The following is an 18,617-nucleotide window of genomic DNA, read 5'->3' as shown; positions in this document are numbered from 1 at the left end:
CCAGTATAGACTGAGTTATTACTGTTTTCCTTTGACTTTAATCAGAGGCAATGAGGGTACTATAAGGTACCGCAAAGGATCTCCTGCATTCTCCCTCCTTATCCTACGATGTAGTAACAACCCAATTTCCTTTGATAGCTAGGATCAATCAACCCACCAGTCCTTTGCCTATTTATTCAGTGCCCAAAGACACCAGATGGCAGCTTCAAGCTCCATTTCAAGGCAATCTTTGCTGTATCTCCTGGTGAAAGCATTTCTCCCTTTATAACTAAGACTTCTAGACCAGCAGAGGCTAAAGTTGTAGGAAGGGGAAGCAAAAATTTGACTAATGGGTCAATAGGGCTGATAGTGAGAGGAGTGACATTCATTTTTAATGCCTTGATTGCTGGACTCCTGGATCCAGGGTGTGGGAGAAGCATGATGCTGATTTAGAGCATATACCACATACTGAAGGACACTGCCTCAGCCCTGCAAGGTATCACCACCTAGCTGGTACTGTAACTAAATCTTCAAAAAGTCATTCAACCATGCATCAGGGCAGTTGCCTCAAGATGACGGGGAAACATGGTAAGACCAGTGAATGCCAAGAGCATGAACCCACTTCTGCATTTCATCTGCTATGAATACCATGATGGTGGATGACACATTCTGTAAGGCCACAGATGGCAGTTTTGGCAGAAGAACTGTGGGCAGGGAAGGCAAGTCTATGTCCGGGGCAAGTGTCGACTCCAATAAGAACAACTTGCTGCCTCTTTCATAGTGAAAGTGGTCCAATGTAATCAACCTAACACCAGGTAGCTGGCTGATCCTTCTGGGCAATGGTGCCATATCAGGGGCTCAGTGTTGTCTCTTCTGCTGCAGATTAGGCTCTCAGCAGCTGTAGCCAGGCCAGTCTTGGTGAGCACAAGTCCATGTCCAAGAGCTAATGCATGACCTCCATTGCTGTCATTGTGGCCACTTTGGTTGGCTTTGAGTTCACAGGAATTGCTGGGGAAGGAGGCTGTCTGATGTCTACAGAATGGGTCATCCTACCCATCTGATTATTAAAATCTTCCTCTACCCTTTGGCGAGGATTCACATGGAACACAAATTAGCTTCATATTTTGCCATAAAGGTCTATCCTCATACCTCTTCCTCAGGCCTTTTGATTTTTCCGTTGTGTTGCTTCTAAGTCCAACTACTCAGCCAAAAGAATGAGTTGGTACAGACCCTTTCTTCTGACCATCTCTCTTTCCAGGAATGAACAAACAGGTACATGTTCCAAGTTCTGTCCACTGGGGGGATTTCCCTTGCTCATCTTTCAGGGCTGTCTCAGAAAAGGGCTTTAGTGCTATAGCTGTCCACTCTCAGGTGATGCATGCCCACCATGTAGAGCCATCTGTAACTAAACCCCAGACTTCCTCCCCAAGGGAACTGATCATAGGGAATTTCCCACGAAGGCATGAGTGTGGGTTGAGAAAGAATGTAATGTGGCCGGAAGAGGGCTTTGGGCATCTTGTAATTGGTTATAGGATCTTAGGGGAAGAGAAGATTAACTTCCTTAGGCAGGGATGGAAGAGTTGATTCTAGTGGCAAAAAAGGTTTGAGGTCCCTAGCTTCACTCCAATCTACCCATGTGACTATCCTAATGTTAAACCTCAGATTCCTTCCCAACTATTACCCTAACTTCTTTTTCTCTTTTTTTTAAGTAGGCTCCACACCTAACTTGGGGCTTAAACTCAGGACCCTGAGATCAAGAGTCACATACTATACCAACTGAGCCAGCCAGGTGCCCCCTAATACCCTAACTTCTAACGAAAGAGACCCTGTGAGGCTGGGAATTCAACTGTGTTGTAATTCAATGCTAGAAGGACTCGAAGGACTCACAGGGCTCAGTAAGTAGTTACATTCATAGGTAAATCTTTCAGTAAAGGATACCCAGCAGAAGCAGCAGAATAATATGCACTGGTGGAGTCCAGGAGGATCCAGCATAATAAGCCTGTCATGTTTGTCCTTGTCCAAGGGCACACAGGAGTGCTTTCCTTCCAGTAGCGAACAACGGGTAAGTGCGGGCTGCCCCTGCCCAAGGAGGCCTGCTTTAGTCTCAGCTCCAAGGGGGCAGGCTATCTAGGTATAATCTGTTTGTTTGTTTGTTTTTAATTTAAATTCAATTAGGGGCACCTGAGTGGCTCAGTCACTTAGTTGGTTAAGCATCTGCCTTTGGTTCAGGTCATGATCCCAGGGTCCCACAATCAGGTCCCACATCAGGCTCTCCACTAAGTGGGGAATCTGCTTCTCCCACTTCCTCTGTGCTCTAATAAATGAATGAATGAATGAATAAATAAATAAATAAATAAATAAATTCAATTAACCAACATATAGGTTACATCATTAGTTTCAGATGCATAACCCTCTATTAACACTCTCCTCAGGTTCTATAGGAAGACTCTGGACTCTGGGTTTGCTTTTCTTTTTCTTTTTAAGATTTTTTTTTTTTTTTTTAATTCATGAGAGGCACACAGAGAGAGAGAGAGAGAGGCAGAGACACAGGCAGAAGGAGAAGCAGGCTCCATGCAGGGAGCCCGACGTGGGACTTGATCTCGGGACTCCAGAGTCACGCCATGGGCCAAAGGCAGGCGCCAAACCGCCGAGCCACCCAGGGATCCCCCTGGTTTTCTTTTTCTTTTTTTAAAGATTTTATTTATTTATTCATGAGAGACAGAGAGAGAAAGAAAGAGAGAGAGAGAGTGAGAGGCAGAGACACAGGCAGAGGGAGAAGCAGGCTCCATGCAAAGTGCCCGACATGGGACTCGATCCCAGGTCTCCAGGATCATGCCCTGGGCCGAAGGCGGCACCAAACCACTGAGCCACCCGGGCTGCCCTGGGTTTGGTTTTCAATGTCTCAGTGCCACAACCACATAACATAGTGTTTCTTTCAGGGCCATCATAGAGGTCATTACATCCCTTCTTCAGACTGCGAGCTGCAAATTAAAACTTAAAAGTCCTGATTTTAAAATTAAAGACATCATTTTAATTTTAAAGAAGTTACAATTCTTTGACTGAACAATTAAGCCTTTAGGAATTTACTGTAAGAAAATAATAAGGATGTGTATAAAAATATAATTGTCAGGATGAATCACCAGAGCACTGTTTATAGCAGTGACAAACTAGATGTTGCTTCTGTGAAACAATTGTGCATTTGGTACTAAGTGACAGTACATCCACAAAATGGAATGCTCAGCAGCTATTAACAACGTTATAGAAGAACGTTTATTGACATGAAGAGGTGTTTGGGGCAAATTGATATGTGAACCAGGTAGTAAAACAACATACAGTAATGATTTCATTTTTGTAAAAAATATATATGCATATAGAGCAGAAAAAGACTTGCAAGGGTAGATGCTAAATTGATAACAGAGCTTATCCCAGGGAAAGGAGTAAGAGGGTGTTTATTTTACCTGTATCTCTTTTTTGTCCTATAAATTACATAATTTACTTTTGTAATACAAAAATGTTAACTATTTCAACCCTTCATTTTGATGAAAACAAATCCATTAAAAAAAGATTGAGGTTTCTTAGAAGCAGAAATGATTTCCAGGTGCACAGAGGCAGCGAGTGTTTTCTGGAGAAGTGGGTGGGAACCATCATGGGCCAGGAAAGCCTTGCAAGCCAGGTGCAAGCCACAAGCCAGTGGGGAGAATGGTGCCTCCTACAGCTTCAGGGTCCTTACTCCGGCCTCCTGGGCCCCAAGGCCAAGCACTTCACCTCCAGACAATCCTACTCTTGCTGAGTCACCATCCTCATCATCTTCAGAGCCATGTCCCCTTGGTCAGAAGGAACCTAGAACCAAACAGTATCTGAGTTTGCACTCCTGGTTCTGAGTTCAAAGGGGTTCAGGGATGACATACCAAGACCCTGCTCCTGGGAGGAGTGCCAGCCGCCTATGATGCCCCTGAAGGAGGGTCCCATCTGTGCAATGACCCCTGCATGGGACAAAAGCTCATCAGGTTGCAGGGGTCTAAAGAAGTTAGCATTTAGGAAAGAATGTGCCACTCCAATTGGAGCTGATCTGCTTGCTTGCTTTTTTTTTCTAAAGATTTTTTTTTTTTTGAGAGGGAGGGAGGGAGAGGCAGAGGGAGATAGGAGAATCAACAAGTGGATGCCCTGCTGAGCAGAGTCCAACTCAATCTCATGACCGAGAGCCAAAATCAAGACTTGGATGCTTAACCTACTAAACCCCCCAAGCACCCGTTGATTTCTTTACAAGACCCTTGATTTCTTTATAAGATCCTCTCTCTGTCTCTCATGAATAAATAAATAAAATCTTAAAAAAAAAAAAAAAAAAAGACCAGTGCTTATGTTACCAGGACCTAGCCTGTTCAAGGAAGAGGGAAGATTCTAAACTTTTTTTTTAAGATTCTAAACATTTTAAAGGATTCTCTGAGTACAAGGGATACCAGACTGGGAACAGAGTACAAAATAGCCAAGAGGGAAGCCAACAGTAAATCTATCAACAGATATAACAAACAGATGCTTTGTTTGAGTGGCATCCCATTTTTTTTTTGGGGGGGGGGAGATCTCATTTTTTATTATTGTTATTATTCAATTTTCTTTTGTTTTTTCTTAGATTTTTCTTTTTCTTTTTTTTCTTAAGATTTTATTTATTTATTCATGAGAGACAGAGAGAGAGAGACATAGAGGGAGACATAGGCAGAGGGAGAAGCAGGCTCCCCGCAGGAAGCCTGATGTAGGACTTGATCCCAGGACCCCAGGATCACGACCTGAGCCAAAGGCAGACAGTCAATCACTGAGCCCTCCAGGTGCCCCTTCCTTAGATTTTTCAAGTAGGTTCCACACCCAGTGTGGGGCTCAGACTCATGATCCTGAGATCAAGAGTCACAAGCTCTACTGACTGAGCTGGCTAGGCACCCTATCCCTTAGATTTTTCAAATAATTCCTTTATAAACCTCCTTCCCATACACCATCAAAAAGGGGAGGGACAGAGGCCTCAGTTTCTCCTCCTCAAAGATGGATGTTGAGGTCAGCCCAGGTGGCTCAGTGGTTTAGCGCCACCTTCAGCCCAGGGCCTGATCCTGGAGACCCGGGATCGAGTCCCACGTTGGGCTCCCTGCATGGAGCCTGCTTCTCCCTCTTCCTGTGTCTCTGCCCCTCTCTCTCTCCTCTCTGTGTAGTCTCATGAATAAATAAATAAAATCTTAAAAAAAAAAAAAAGATGGATGTCAAGCTGATGGTCCAAGTTCTGAGAGTCCATAGCTCCTTGCTTCTCTATGGCACACTACTGTCCCCAACCCTCCTGTCCAACCCCAACCCTGAGACACAGGCACAGTGGGATATACCAGAACGACATTTCATCCACTAAAGGGGAAGTGGTTGGGGATAATTTAATAACAGTTTCCAGGAGCTATTTTAAGGCTGTGCCAACTGATGTCTTGGTTCTATTGGTGACAAGCCACTGGAAATGGCCTGAACTCCAGCATGCCAGCGAGAGAGCATGCAATCTCCTTCCTCTCCCCTTTCCTCTTCCCCTCCCACCTACCCCTGCAGGGACCCTTTTCTGGTCACAGTACTGTGCCCTAAGACCTCCTACTAGCTTCTTCCCTAGCTGATACTGAGGGTACTCAGACTATCTAAAGCCCAACAAAATGCCTTCCTAACCCTGGGTCCTGCTGGGTCTGGCTTCCCTCTACTGGTCTTTTCAGATCAAGTTTCTTACAGGGGCAGGCCACTACTTCCTTCCAGGTTTCCAAGAAGTTGTCTTCCCTCCCTCATTGCTCATTCATCTGCTTCACCCTTTCCAGGCTGGCCTCCAGGCCTGCCACTGCACTGAAAGCGCTTGCCACGAGCAACACGGATACCAGTGCGCCCGACTCACTGCTGACACTTTGCTCCTTTATCTGAAATGGTGGCAGCTTGTGTCACTATCGGGCCCCTTGAGACTTGGCAGATGCCTAAGCCCCTGGTCTCCCTCCTATTTTTCTGGCTGTCCTTTCTCAAGCCTCATTTGTAGATCCTTCCTTCACTTTCTGCCTCTTAAATACTGGTGTACCCAGGGCCCCATCCCTAACCTTTTTCATATTTGACTTCCAAATCTCTCTCTCCAAGAACAAAAATTTGACTCCCGATCATATATGCACAGTATATATATTCAGCTGCCTTATGAGCCGTCCCACTTGGCAGTTCTACAGGCAAACAGTTACCAAGTCCTGCCAGTTCCCCCTTCTGATACTTTATGAAATTTCCTCTACTTCTCTCTCCCTCCTGGATTACTATAAAAGTGCCTTAGATCAGCTCTTTGTACCCATCTTATCTCAGGCCCTTTGCTGCGAGAATGCCATTTCTTAAACAAATCTGGCAATTTCACTCCTTTGCTTTAAGATCCTCAATGGCACGCCATTGCTTTCAGGATATGTGTGAGCTCCCTGGCAAGGTATCCCCAGCCTCATCTCTCCCCAGTGCCCTGCCTGAGGCTCCTCTGGACCTGCCCGTGCTGTTCTGGCTTCTATACCTCCTCCTTGCCTAGCTCATACCCCCAAGGAGTTGGTTTGTGGAGAGGGCACTTTGGCCCCTGCCGACATCTCTATTAGCACCTCCTCTGCCATCCAAGTAAACACACTATGTGTGTTTGATGTGCAAACTATGTGCCTGATGCACAAACGGAGCTTAAAGGCCAGTTCTCTAGCCAGACCACTGCCCCTCAGCAGTGGAGATTCTCCATGGAGATTCTATCCTAAGCACCAGGGGGACAAGTGGGGAGAGCTGCCCGAGGGCACATAACCACCCCTCCCAACAAATCTCCTCCAGGAAACCACTGTCCTGGAAAGAAGACAGACCTGTATTTAAGTGGCCAGACCAGAGCATAACCATGAGGGAAGCACCTGGCCCCTCTGGCACCTTTGCAGATGTCTGTGTGTGTACACTATGCAAATACATGTGTTTACAGTGAATTTATCCCTCCATAATCTCCCTCAGCCCATGGACAGCACCCAGTCAACCTACAGCCTGGGGAAGATATTATGTTTGCTTAGCAAGTACAAGAATCAGACAGCCTCATATTTGTGCAAAAAGCTGCTTCCAAACTGGAATTCTGAAAGCTACTGCTGCTCAGAGACACTCCCCCCACCTTCTACCATACACTGCGACCTTCTACCATGCAACGCCAGAGCGTTGCACTTTGGTTTCCACTCCCTGAAAATGTTAGGGGTAGACAATTTCTCCCTTCTTCCCCTAAAACAAATTATTAAGAGGAAAGTAATGTTAAACTCAGTTAAACTTGGGATCCCTGGGTGGCGCAGTGGTTTAGCGCCTGCCTTTGGCCCAGGGCGCGATCCTGGAGACCCGGGATCGAATCCTGCGTCGGGCTCCCAGTGCATGGAGCCTGCTTCTCCCTCTGCCTATGTCTCTGCCTCTCTCTCCCTCTCTCTGTGACTATCATAAATAAATAAAAATAAAAAAAAAAAACATTTAAAAAAAAAAAAAAACTCAGTTAAACTAAAAAGTAGGGGCATCTGGGTGGCTCAGTCAGTTGAACATGTGGCTTCGGCTCAGGTCATGATCCTAGGGCCCTGGGATTGAGTCCCATGTCAGACTCCCTGCTCAGTGGGGAGTCTGCTTCTCCCTCTCCCTCTGCCCCTCCACCCATTTATGCTCTCTCTCTCCCTTTCAATCTGTCTCAATTAAATAAAATCTTAAAAAAAAAAAAAAAAGAGTAAAAGAGAGCCCAGCTTAATGCTCTCAAAAGGATTTAGCTTTTTAAATGAGAATTTCTCGATTCAAAGGAATGAAGCATTAACAGCAGGATTTCATTAGAGACCTGGAAATACTTCCACACTCAAAGCACTTTTTCTAAGACCAGTCCAGGCAGTGTACCCGTGCGTAATCAACTGCCCGTGGCTTCAATCTCAGATCTCAATCTAAGGGCCCATGACAAAGGCTGAGGATATGGCCTCACCATGTGCCCAGCTCTGAGGATCCAGTAGAAAGCCAGGTTCTTGTAGGACTTGACGAAAGCAGACGTTTCCGAAGATTTAGGGTCACTGTACAGGGCCTTCCACTTGAGCTGATTGAATTTGGGCAGTTCTGCCCACTTCAGTCTCCGTATCCAGGCCTCCTGACCTGGAGAGAGGAACAAAGCAGGGCCCTCCATTAATAGCTAGCTGGGGAGAAACAAAAATCTACATCCCATAACTTCACATTTACTAAACTTTAATGGGCACATAACTCATCCCAAGATCTTGTTAAAAATGCAAATTCTGAGTTGGTGGGTCTGGGTAGGACCCAAGACTCTGCATTTCTAGCAAACTCCCAGTGATACCCAAGATACCTGGGAGAAATCTAAAAGCTGAGAGCCTGACTACTTGTGCCTCCGCATCTCCTACCACTGTAAGCTCTGAAGGAAGGAAATTGGGGACCTCTGGAGGTGGCAGGACTCTCTGAGGACTAAGAAGTCTCAGCGTTGGGAAGTGCTAACGTGGATCACCTGGGCAGGTCATGGAAGAAACCCAGAACACTTTCAAAGTGTCCTCAGTGCCCTTGGCTTACAATTGGTGGAAACAGTCAATCCTGCTGACCTCAAGAAGTATACCTGTCAGATAGTGTGCCTCGATTTACCTGCTGGTTCAGAGAACCTGCCTCTAAGTCTTAACCTGGTCCTACTGAAACCAGAACCACAAAGGCTATTCCCCTGGATCCTCACATTTACAGAGTCAGTAGGATTTAGCTTTAATTCAGCTTGCAGTGCTTACCACTGTGACAGTGACAAAAACTCAGTTCAACAGTGCATTTATCCCATGGCCAGGAAAATGTCTCCTTTTCTATTTCTGCAGGAGTAACTGTTGTGTTTTTCTTAATCATACATAGGGGCCTCAAATCTGGCAGGCCCAGGCTTCTCTAAGGGGTCACAGTGATGAGGGAGCAAAAGGCTAGCTAAGGGCAAAGCACCAGCTGACACCCTGCAAATTGCCCCTCTCCTCCAAATGGGACATGTGTGACATTCATCAGGCACTCCTGGCTGCCCTAAAGCTAAGGGAAGGAAAAACAAATGGTTAACTAATAGAGATCACAGTCTAGCAAGACATGAGTCGCCCTAAGGTTACAAATATCTTCATGATTTACAAGCAAAAACCATTCTTATCAATAACCTCACTTCCAGAAGGAAACTCTCAACTATCTTAATATTAATGCCTTACTAGAGGGAGAAACACCCTTAACTTGACAACAACGAGGCCTCCAATATCTTGTAGGTCCTCATTAGCATGCAAGAGTTCTTTTGAAAACCTCTCTTTTTCCTTACCTCCCCCAACTCCCAAGTATATAATCAGTTACCCCTCACAACCCTGGGGCAGCAGCTCTTTTTGCCCATGGGTCCTATCTCCATGCTTTAATAAAACCACAATTTTCCACCAAAGATATCTCCAGAATTCTTTCTTGGCCATCAGCTCCAGACCTCACTCCACCAAACCTCACCTATGTTCTAAAACTACATCAACAGCTCTGTCCTCTTCAAAGAGGTCAAGGTCAGGGAGGATGGACCTAACAGGAAAGGGCCTTCCTCCTGGCATTTCAGTGTCACCAGGCCCAAATGACTGCCACATCGGAGGTCAGTTCCCTTCCAGCTCAACCCACAGAACTGCCTCCACATGCCCCTCAGAGTGTGTTCCTACCTATGGTGTCCACGATGAGATCGAGCTGTCCGTTATACACGGTCACATTGACCCCAGCTTCCAGCAGCTCATCCACAATGCTGATGGCCGGCTTCATGAAGTCCCCTTCCATGTTCTCAAAGACATTGGCAGACTGGCCTGCACAAGAGGATAGAGAAAGAGGTAACAGCCTGCAATCTGCCACAAGAGGCACCTTTCAGACCAGAGCCTCCTGGGCCCTGGTGCCCACTGTACTTCACCTAAAAAGGCTGAGAGCACAAGCGCTTCAGCCATGGGGACCAGCCAGCCCAGAAATCCATGCCTTGAGCTAGTCACCTAAAAGGGAAGCATATTGGGATGCCTAGGTGGCTCAGTGGTTGAGCCTTTGGCTCAGGTCGTGATCCTGGGGTTCCAGCATCAAGTCCCGCATCGGGCTCCCTACATGGAGCCTGCTTCTCCCTCTGCCTGTGTCTCTGCCTCTGTCTCTCATGAATAAATAAATAAAATCTTAAATAAATAAATAAATGGGAAGCCTATCAAACACATGTGCTCTATTCACTCAAGTGCTTGTGATGACAGCAGACTCATTTTTATTTTTTTTTAAGATTTTATTTATTTATTTATTTATTTATTTATTTATTTATTTACATATGAGAGAGAGCATGAGCAAGGGGAGGGGCACAGGGCAGGACAAGCAGACTCCCTGCTGACCAGGGAGCCCTTGTGGGGCTCAATCCCACAACCCCAAGATCATGACCTGAGCTGAAATCAAGAGTTGGATGCTTTACTGACTGAGCCCTCCAGGGTGCCCCTAGTTGTCATTTTTTTTTTTAAGATTTTATTTATTTATTCATGAGAGCCACAGAGAGAGGCAGAGACACAGGCAGAGGGAGAAGCAGGCTCCATGCAGGGAGCCCAATGCAGGACTCGATCCCGGGACCCCGGGATCACGCCCTGGGCCAAAGGCAGATGCTCAACCACTGAGCCACCCAGGCGTCCCCCTAGTTGTCATTTTTAAAGAGGAATTGAAACCTACAGAACGGTAATGCCCAAGCAAACAGGGAGCGTCACAAAACACTTGCTTGGCTGGTCCTCTCAGGGAACAATGGGGCAGGTGTGAGCTTTCCTTCTTCGTTAAGTAACACCGGGGCCAAGTTGTAAACTCTGAAAGAGTGGGCACATGGGCCATGTAATAAACCAAATCAGACCTAAAGCAACGCTGAGCTGGGCCTCAGGAAAGCCACGAGGAGGAGGACCCCCCACAAGAGAGAAGCTGGTCAGTATAGTGCATTCCTACTGGATTCCGGACCGTCCTCGCCACAACGCTGTATGGGACGCTAAGAGCAGCTAGTGTTCATTTCTGTTTGCCAGTCACTGCGTGAAGCAAGCACCTTACAAGCAACACCCCATTTCCTCTTCATCAACCCTGGGAGGTAAGGAGCCTTAACTCCTGCAGCAGTTAAAGCAGACGAGGCTCAGAGAGGCTGAGAACCATGTCTAGGGTGAAAGAGCTAGTCAGTGGCAGGTGGGGCTGTGAGCACAGGGTTGGGGGGGCTCCAGAGCATGTAGGCTTTTTTTAAAAATAATTTTTTAAAAAGATTTTATTTATCTATTCATGAGAGACACAGAGAGAGAGAGAGAGAGAGAGAGAGAGAGGCAGAGACACAGGCAGAGGGAGCAGCAGGCTCCATGCAGGGAGCCCGACGTGGGACTCGATCTTAGGTCTCCAGGGTCACGCCCTGGGCTGAAGGCGGCGTTAAACCGCTGAGCCACCCGGGCTGCTCCAGAGCACGTAGGCTTAACTACAAACCAGAGCGCAGGACACTGGGTATGGATGGCAAGTCTGGCACCCACAGCGCAGGACACTAGCGGGCCGACAAGTCTGTCCTTTCTGCACGGACACAACTGGGGCCACAGAGTTTCTCCATCAGTCATTGTCTGCAAAAATGGAGTCCCCTTGTGCGTTCAGCTGCATGGGGCGGGGATGGAGGGGCCTCATAGCCAGAGAGGCTGGCTCTGGATAACAAAGTCACAGGGATCAACTGAAGGGGCAGTGCAGAAATGGTGCTCTAGGAAGCTCGACCTTTAGCTGCCTTCCCCCAGTGGCTTACACCCCTATACTCTGCCACGACAGCTCCCCATGGTGGTACCCACCCTAAAGCTCTGACACTGTATCCTTTCACTTAATCTAATTAACTCCCTCCTCCTCATTTCTAGAAAACTCTGAGGGGTGAGGTGGAAATGAAGACAGCCCATGTGCCCCGAGGGAGCCAGGGCCAGAGCGGAGTCTTAGGCTCTCAGCAGCTATCAAGGGGCTGCCCTAGAAAGGCATAGCCTTGGGATAACTCAGACCTCAAGGAAGCCCTTCTCAGCCTGGAGTGTCTCCTCTCCAGGACTCTGGGAGTCCTGCTGGCTCACAGCCTCCCTATAGGACCGAGCAGGAACTTACCCAGATTTCTATCTGGTCTGGGCCTCTGAGGACCCCCAGTAGTTCCTAATATGGCCTCCAGAACAGAATGCAGTAGACCCCAGACCACATCTAGCATCAGGACCTGGGGGAGTGAGGGGGGCTGGCCAGGAAGCTGGTCAAAGCCTGCCCCAAAGGACCTTTGTCTGGAAGTCATGCCCACAACCAACAGTGGCTTTGGAAGTGGCTTTTTTATCTCAATTTGTTTTATTATGGAAAACTCCAAACTGATACAAATGTCAGACCAGTGAGAGGATTCCCAGGTGCCCACAATTTGGTTTCAACGATGATCAACACCCAACCCATCATTTCATTTCCCTCCCCACCCACTTCCCTGCCAGCCTCTTAGTCTGAACCAGTTTTGCCATGTTATTTACTGTCTATATTTGTTTGCTCATCTATAAAATGTGGCTAGTAATGCTGTCCTACCTGCAGCATATTGCCACCATTGACAAAACCCACTCTTCAAATTAAGGCATCTGAATTGGCACCTCTATTGCCCTATAACCCCACAAATGACACTTAATTAGGTCATAGAAGTACCTCCCCAGGAGCAATCCTCAGGAATAATTTTAAGCTTCTTTCTGATGGGTCCATTCATGAGCTGACTTAAGGCATCCCGTTGCAGGTGTCTCACGTGGCGTTGGTAAAGATGAACTGAAACAAACTGGTACACGGTGAGTCAAAGGACTGGAAATAAGGCCAAGAAAATGTCTTTCCCAATTGCTGGGATAGTGTGTCAAAGAGTGAGGCTTTAGCTGGAAAATGAAAAGCATAATCTTAATTCACCTCAGATGGAGGAAGAAAGCCAGAAAGGCACTGAAAGTGGAGATGCTTTATTAATTTTTTTTTATTTTTTTTTTGCTTTATTAATTTTGATTGCTGCATTTTATGTACTTTAGGGCCATGGAGATTATCCAGCATGGCCAAAGGAAATCAACTGAGAAGTGGAATCTAGAGGCTCCTGCAGCCTTTATAGCCCTCCTATGGGAGGCCAGGCATTCAACATCCAGAGTGAAACTGGGTCAGCTGAAAGACCACTCCATCCAGCCTTCAGGAGGACTGATGTTGTGATGTGATGTGCAGAAGTTGGAGTCTAAACTACAAAAACACTAAGCAAGCAAAAGAAGCCAGATGCAAAAGACCACCGAACTGCATGGTTCCGCTTATATGAGTTGTCCGTCCTGGAAAGGCATCTGAAGAGACATCGACAGATTTGTGGTTGCCTGGGGCCAGGAGTGGGAACAGAAACCAAGTGCCAGGAGACACGGGATCTTTTTGGTGTAATGGAAATGTTCTAGAACTTGACTGTGGTAATGGCTGTGCAGCTCTGCAAATGCACTAAAACTGCTGAATCATACACTAAAAATGGGTAAATTCTGTGGTATGTAAATTATGTCAATTAAGTTAAAAGAACGGATTCCCTCTTGCACAGAGATGAAGACAGGGGTCTAGCCACATCAAGGTTGACTTACCTAGGTGGCTCTGGGTGAATTCTAAGCTCGACTTCATTGCAGATGTGGGAGTACTTTTAGTTAAGATGTTATAGAAGTTCACCCCATCCGTGTTCTGAAATACAGAATTATATTTGGCTGTTTGTTTTATTTATCCACTATCGAAGCTGCAAAACAGAAAGGCAACTGGCTCCCCGTCTTATCCAAGGACAGCTTTAACTTTGTAGATTTGCCCAGGCCAGAAAGAAACACAGCTCTGGGGGCATCCAGGTGGCTCAATGGTTGAGCGTCTGCCTTTAACTCAGGTCATGATCTCACGATCAGGCTCCCCATAGGGAGCCTCCTTCTCCCTCTGCCTATGTCTCTGCCTCATTCATGAATAAATAAAATCTTAAAAAAAAAAAAAAAAGGAAGGAAGGAAGGAAGGAAGGAAGGAAGGAAGGAAGGAAGGAAGGAAGAAAAAAAAGAAAGAAGAGAAAGAAAGAAAAAAGAGGGATCCCTGGGTGGCGCAGCGGTTTGGTGCCTGCCTTTGGCCCAGGGCGTGATCCTGGAGGCCCAGGATCGAATCCCACATCAGGCTCCCGGTGCATGGAGCCTGCTTCTCCCTCTACCTGTGTCTCTGCCTCTCTCTCTCTCTCTCTGTGTGTGTGTGACTATCATAAATAAATAAAAATTAAAAAAAGAAAGAAAGAAAGAAAAAAGAATACAGCTCCGAGGGCTGAGACCAGCTGTCCGCCTGATCTTGGAGGGGTAGTGAGTAGCTCATCCGAGTGGAGCTCAGATGCTGGAGAAAACCAAGAGCCCGTGTGTTAATTTACAGGGCGAACAGGGCCACAGAGGGTCCTGCACACTCGTCCTTGGCTATGCATTCTTCCCTCCTGGCTCACTGGGGCACAATGTTGTCTGGCAAGAATTCAAACATTCACTTCTGTAAGACATATTGTTTTTTCTAGCATGCATACATCCAGTCAAGGGGCAAGCAGGTCTTGCAGGCCTGGATAGCTTTCTGACCTCATCACTACTCAGATTCGTTGGCTTTGTCATTCACCATGTGATCATTTTCAGATTTTCGGGGAGTCTCAGGATAGACCTAAGTCCTGACAGCACAAACCAGGGGCCCTTGCTCCAAGGGAACAAGCCAAGTGGGCTGCACCTGAGTGTGTCCTGTTACCTGTTCAATGACCATTTCTGCTTTCCCCCACAGCTGCGTGGCCTCTTTGTAGAGTCCCTTATTCACAGCATCCAGGACTTGCTCTGCCACCTGAGACACCTCTGCCAAGCCTTGGTCGTCGAGAAGAGACTGGAACACAAATGGAGAATGAAAAAGCTCACTTTGCGCAGAGACACAAGCCTAGCATCACTACAGCTGGGGACGGGTGACAGAAAAAGTGGGAGGAGAAAGGAGGACTACATATGGAAATCCATGGTGGTTAGTCACATATTCATTGATGAAAGAAACACAGCAAAACAGTTGCAGAGTCCAGATGGTGGCTACCTGGGTGTGCACAGGCATCTTCCAACTTTTTTGCACATGTGAAAATTTTTATAATAAAAAGTTGAAATTTTAAAACCTGTGTTTCTTATGGGTCATAGTCCCCATGGGTAACTGTGCTGATAGTTCCTTAGATTTTTCCCTCAAGGAGCAGCATCAACCTCCTAGGCAAACCTAGCTAGCCTATTCTTCCTGGGGACAGAGCCAGAAGAGGTCAGCTGGGCTGCTTACCATGGAGGGTGAGCAGGTGGGGACTCATCTACTCACCACACTGTACAGGTAAGGTCCCCAGGAGAGCACTGAATCTAGAGGAAACCACATAGGTACAAAATAAGTCTGTTGTGCCTCTTTTCCCAAAGAAAAACCCAACAAGCTTCCCTCCCAAAGCAGAGAAGGAAGCAAGAAACCAGGTGGCTTTGGGTCTAAAGGCTCCTTAACTCACTGGTGTCCCTGCAGGGCCAATGTCTCAGCAGTCAGGAGGTGGGATGATGTGGGAGCCTTTCTGTTGACTCAGGACTAATGACATGTTAATTTGGCCTGATACTGGTGCAGCAAGTGAGTCACAGCCAGTGATGGCATCCCCACAGAAATGCTGTGTGTGTGTGCGTGTGTGTGCAGTGTGTGTTTCTCTCTGCCAGACCTCTAGGCTCTTTGACAGCTTAGAATATTTCCCCTGCCCTCGCATTTCTGCTGTGTATTTGCTCCTCCAGTTTGGGGACATTAGCTTCTGCCAAGGAGCTATTTAAGGAAGAAGACTAAAGATTTTGTAACTCAAGTGTCTATGACTATACTGTCAATCAATTCTTTTCTATTTCACAAACGTATTGAGAATTTACTAAGGGTCTGAAGCCATCACGGAGTTTTAGATCTCTAAATGAGTAAAACAATGCCTGCCCTCAAAGAGAATAGGTGGCTTGATTGGACAGATTCACAATTCACCTACCTCCCAACAGAAGGCTAGGACCACAGAGATGTGCCAAGAAAGTATCAAGGACCACAACCTGCACATTTGAATGTGTCACTCCTTTGCTTAAAAGTCTTCAATTATTCCCTAAGGCCAAGCATCCCAAAATATGTTTCAAGTAACCTCAGTACTGTAGGAGTTCAGTCAGGTATTAGAGTAGAAAATATGATTCTTTAGTTAAATATCTTTAAGGCTATGCAAAATAAGTATTCCACACTCCATCCCATGGGACTTCGCAGAGCCTTTAACATCCGTGTGAAACCTTGGGGAGGTGGAGCCAGTACTCGCATTGGCGACTTACATGACCACGGAGCCATTTGTATAGCACCTCATTGGTCTGGTATTCTTCAGAGTACACCCTGAGAAATGCAGGCATACCAGGTCCTCCGGGACCTAGCTATCATTCAGCTCTCCAGCTTAATTACCAAGCTTGTGCCTTAGTTTCTTGAAATACAGAACCATGTGCAATTTTCCAATGTGCCCCATTCCTTGCTTGATCTAGACCAGGGAGGGACAAAACTTTTCTGTAAAGGAACAGTCAACATTTTTTGCTTTGCAGGCCAGCCAGTCTCTGTTGCAACTACTCAACTCTATTGTGGCAGCCTCCAAGCAGAGACAGTATGTAAACAAACAGGTGTGACTATGTCCCAGTAAAAAGCTTCTGTACCAAAAGAGAGTAGCAGAACAAAAGGTTGTAGTCTCCAACCTCTGATGTCCAACAGAATTTCTGCCATGATGGAAATATTCTATATTTCTCTGGTCCAAAATGAGTCCATAGCCACATGTGGCTACTGGGTGCTCGAAATGTGGATAGTGCAATCGAAAGATGTATTTCAATTAATTTAAATTTATTTGCGTATGGCTATGGCTACCATCTTGAGCTGTGTAGATCTTCTTGAGGACATGGAGCAGGTCTGCACATCTTTTGTAGCACCTAGCACATAATAGCACCCACTACCTAGCAAATAATAATGATTCATACAAATTTAACAGTATTTCTTTCTCAAAAAAGGAGTACTGGGAGGGAGGGGTAGAAAATAAGTGGATCCCAAAGAAGGGATTCAGATCTGGGTAGGAAGATTTCTTTTTTCTATTTCTTTCCTTTTTATTTTTTGTTAATTTAGAGACAGAGAGAGAGCGGTGTGCATGAAGGGTTGGGGATTGGGATAGGGAGGGAGGGGCAGAGGGAGAGGGAGAAAGAATCTTAAGAGGCTTCATGCCCAGCACAGAGCCTGATGCAGGGCTCGATCTCACAACCCTGAGATCATGACCTGAGCCAAAATCAAGAGTTGGATGCTTAACCGAATGGGCTACCTAGGTGTCCTTGGGCAGGGAGATTTCTATTTTATTTATTTATTTATTTATTTATTTTTTAAAATTTTTATTTATTTATGATAGTCACAGAGAGAGAGAGAGAGAGAGAGAGAGAGGCAGAGACATAGGCAGAGGGAGAAGCAGGCTCCATGCACCGGGAGCCCGACGTGGGATTCAATCCCGGGTCTCCAGGATCGCGCCCTGGGCCAAAGGCAGGCGCCAAACCACTGTGCCACCCAGGGATCCCGGGCAGGGAGATTTCTAAAGCAGAAGCTGGTCCCAGCAAGGTGAAAAAGGATAAACTTTGGACAGGATGAATAGCACTTACAAAGCCATGGGGCTAAACTTCCTGGTCTTGTGTAGGTAGTGTAGTGTAATGGGTGAATGCTTAGATTCTGCATAGCCTGCTGCCAGGAGGTGAATGCTGACTTTAGCTGTGTGACTTTAGGAAAATTGCTTAACCTCTCTGAGTCTCAGTTTCATCATCTCCAAAACTGTGGTCATAACACCATCTATCCCATGGAACTGTTGTAAGCATTCAATGAAGTTAACACATGCAAAGTCTTGACTGCTGTTAGGAAACTGTGATGAGACCCCAGAAGGCACTGTGAGGCCAATGGCTAGGATTGTGAGACAGGGGGCCTCACACCTCTGATCAAGGCTTCCAAAACTTCATGATGTCCCATGAGGTCCATCCAGGAAGGAAGGAAAAACCAAGAGCAGCCTTTCTCCTGATGCTAACTCAAGAGCTCTCAGTTATTCCATTTCAGGCCTGGATGATGCCAAGAATAAGGGCAAGAAATGCCATTTCCAGTAACGTCAGAATTATGTGGCCTAAAATGTCGATAGCCCTGAGATTTAGAAATCCTGTGTTAGAGTTAACCCCACCAAGATGACTATTTCAGACATCAGAAGCCACGCCCTAGATGTGTACATCATAAACAACTTTTAACTGTACTTCCAAAGAGGACACTCTGGTTATGAAACTAGGAACCTGAGCTGCAGGACCTAATAGTAACCTTGTCTCACCACCAGTGTGAGCAACAGATAGGAATTTCACCCCTAATGTTCATTCTAGTGGTGGTGACAAGTGACCAACAGACCTGGGTTTGAATCCTGACCAGGCCACTCATGCTGTGTGTCAGAGAGCAAATTTCATCACCTATCTCGTCTTTAGAATGTTTTCAACTGTTGGGGCACCTGGGTGGCTCAGTCGGTTAGGCATTAAAATCTTGATTTTGGCTCAGGTCATGATCTCAGGGTCGTGAGATCAAGCCCTCTGTTGAGC

General features: G+C 46.4%; 1 protein-coding gene across 1 annotated transcript in view; it reads right to left on the bottom strand.

The window, feature by feature from the left end:
- Positions 1-3,226: 3,226 nt before the first annotated feature.
- The window catches only part of SCPEP1 (serine carboxypeptidase 1), a 33,273-nt gene continuing 17,882 nt past the window's right edge, over positions 3,227-18,617 (bottom strand). Inside the window, exons 7-13 of the mRNA XM_072747539.1 lie at positions 15,319-15,356; positions 14,731-14,859; positions 13,581-13,674; positions 12,649-12,762; positions 9,660-9,797; positions 7,949-8,112; positions 3,227-3,819 (exon numbers count right to left, since the gene is read on the bottom strand). Of these exons, the coding sequence (XP_072603640.1) occupies positions 3,757-3,819; positions 7,949-8,112; positions 9,660-9,797; positions 12,649-12,762; positions 13,581-13,674; positions 14,731-14,859; positions 15,319-15,356 (740 nt within the window). The 3' untranslated portion in view covers positions 3,227-3,756. The remainder of the gene's footprint in view (positions 3,820-7,948; positions 8,113-9,659; positions 9,798-12,648; positions 12,763-13,580; positions 13,675-14,730; positions 14,860-15,318; positions 15,357-18,617) is intronic.

This window comes from Vulpes vulpes, chromosome 2 (assembly GCF_048418805.1).
Source record: "Vulpes vulpes isolate BD-2025 chromosome 2, VulVul3, whole genome shotgun sequence".
In the NCBI taxonomy this organism is placed as follows: domain Eukaryota; kingdom Metazoa; phylum Chordata; class Mammalia; order Carnivora; family Canidae; genus Vulpes; species Vulpes vulpes.
This window is presented reverse-complemented; position numbering and strand designations above follow the sequence as displayed.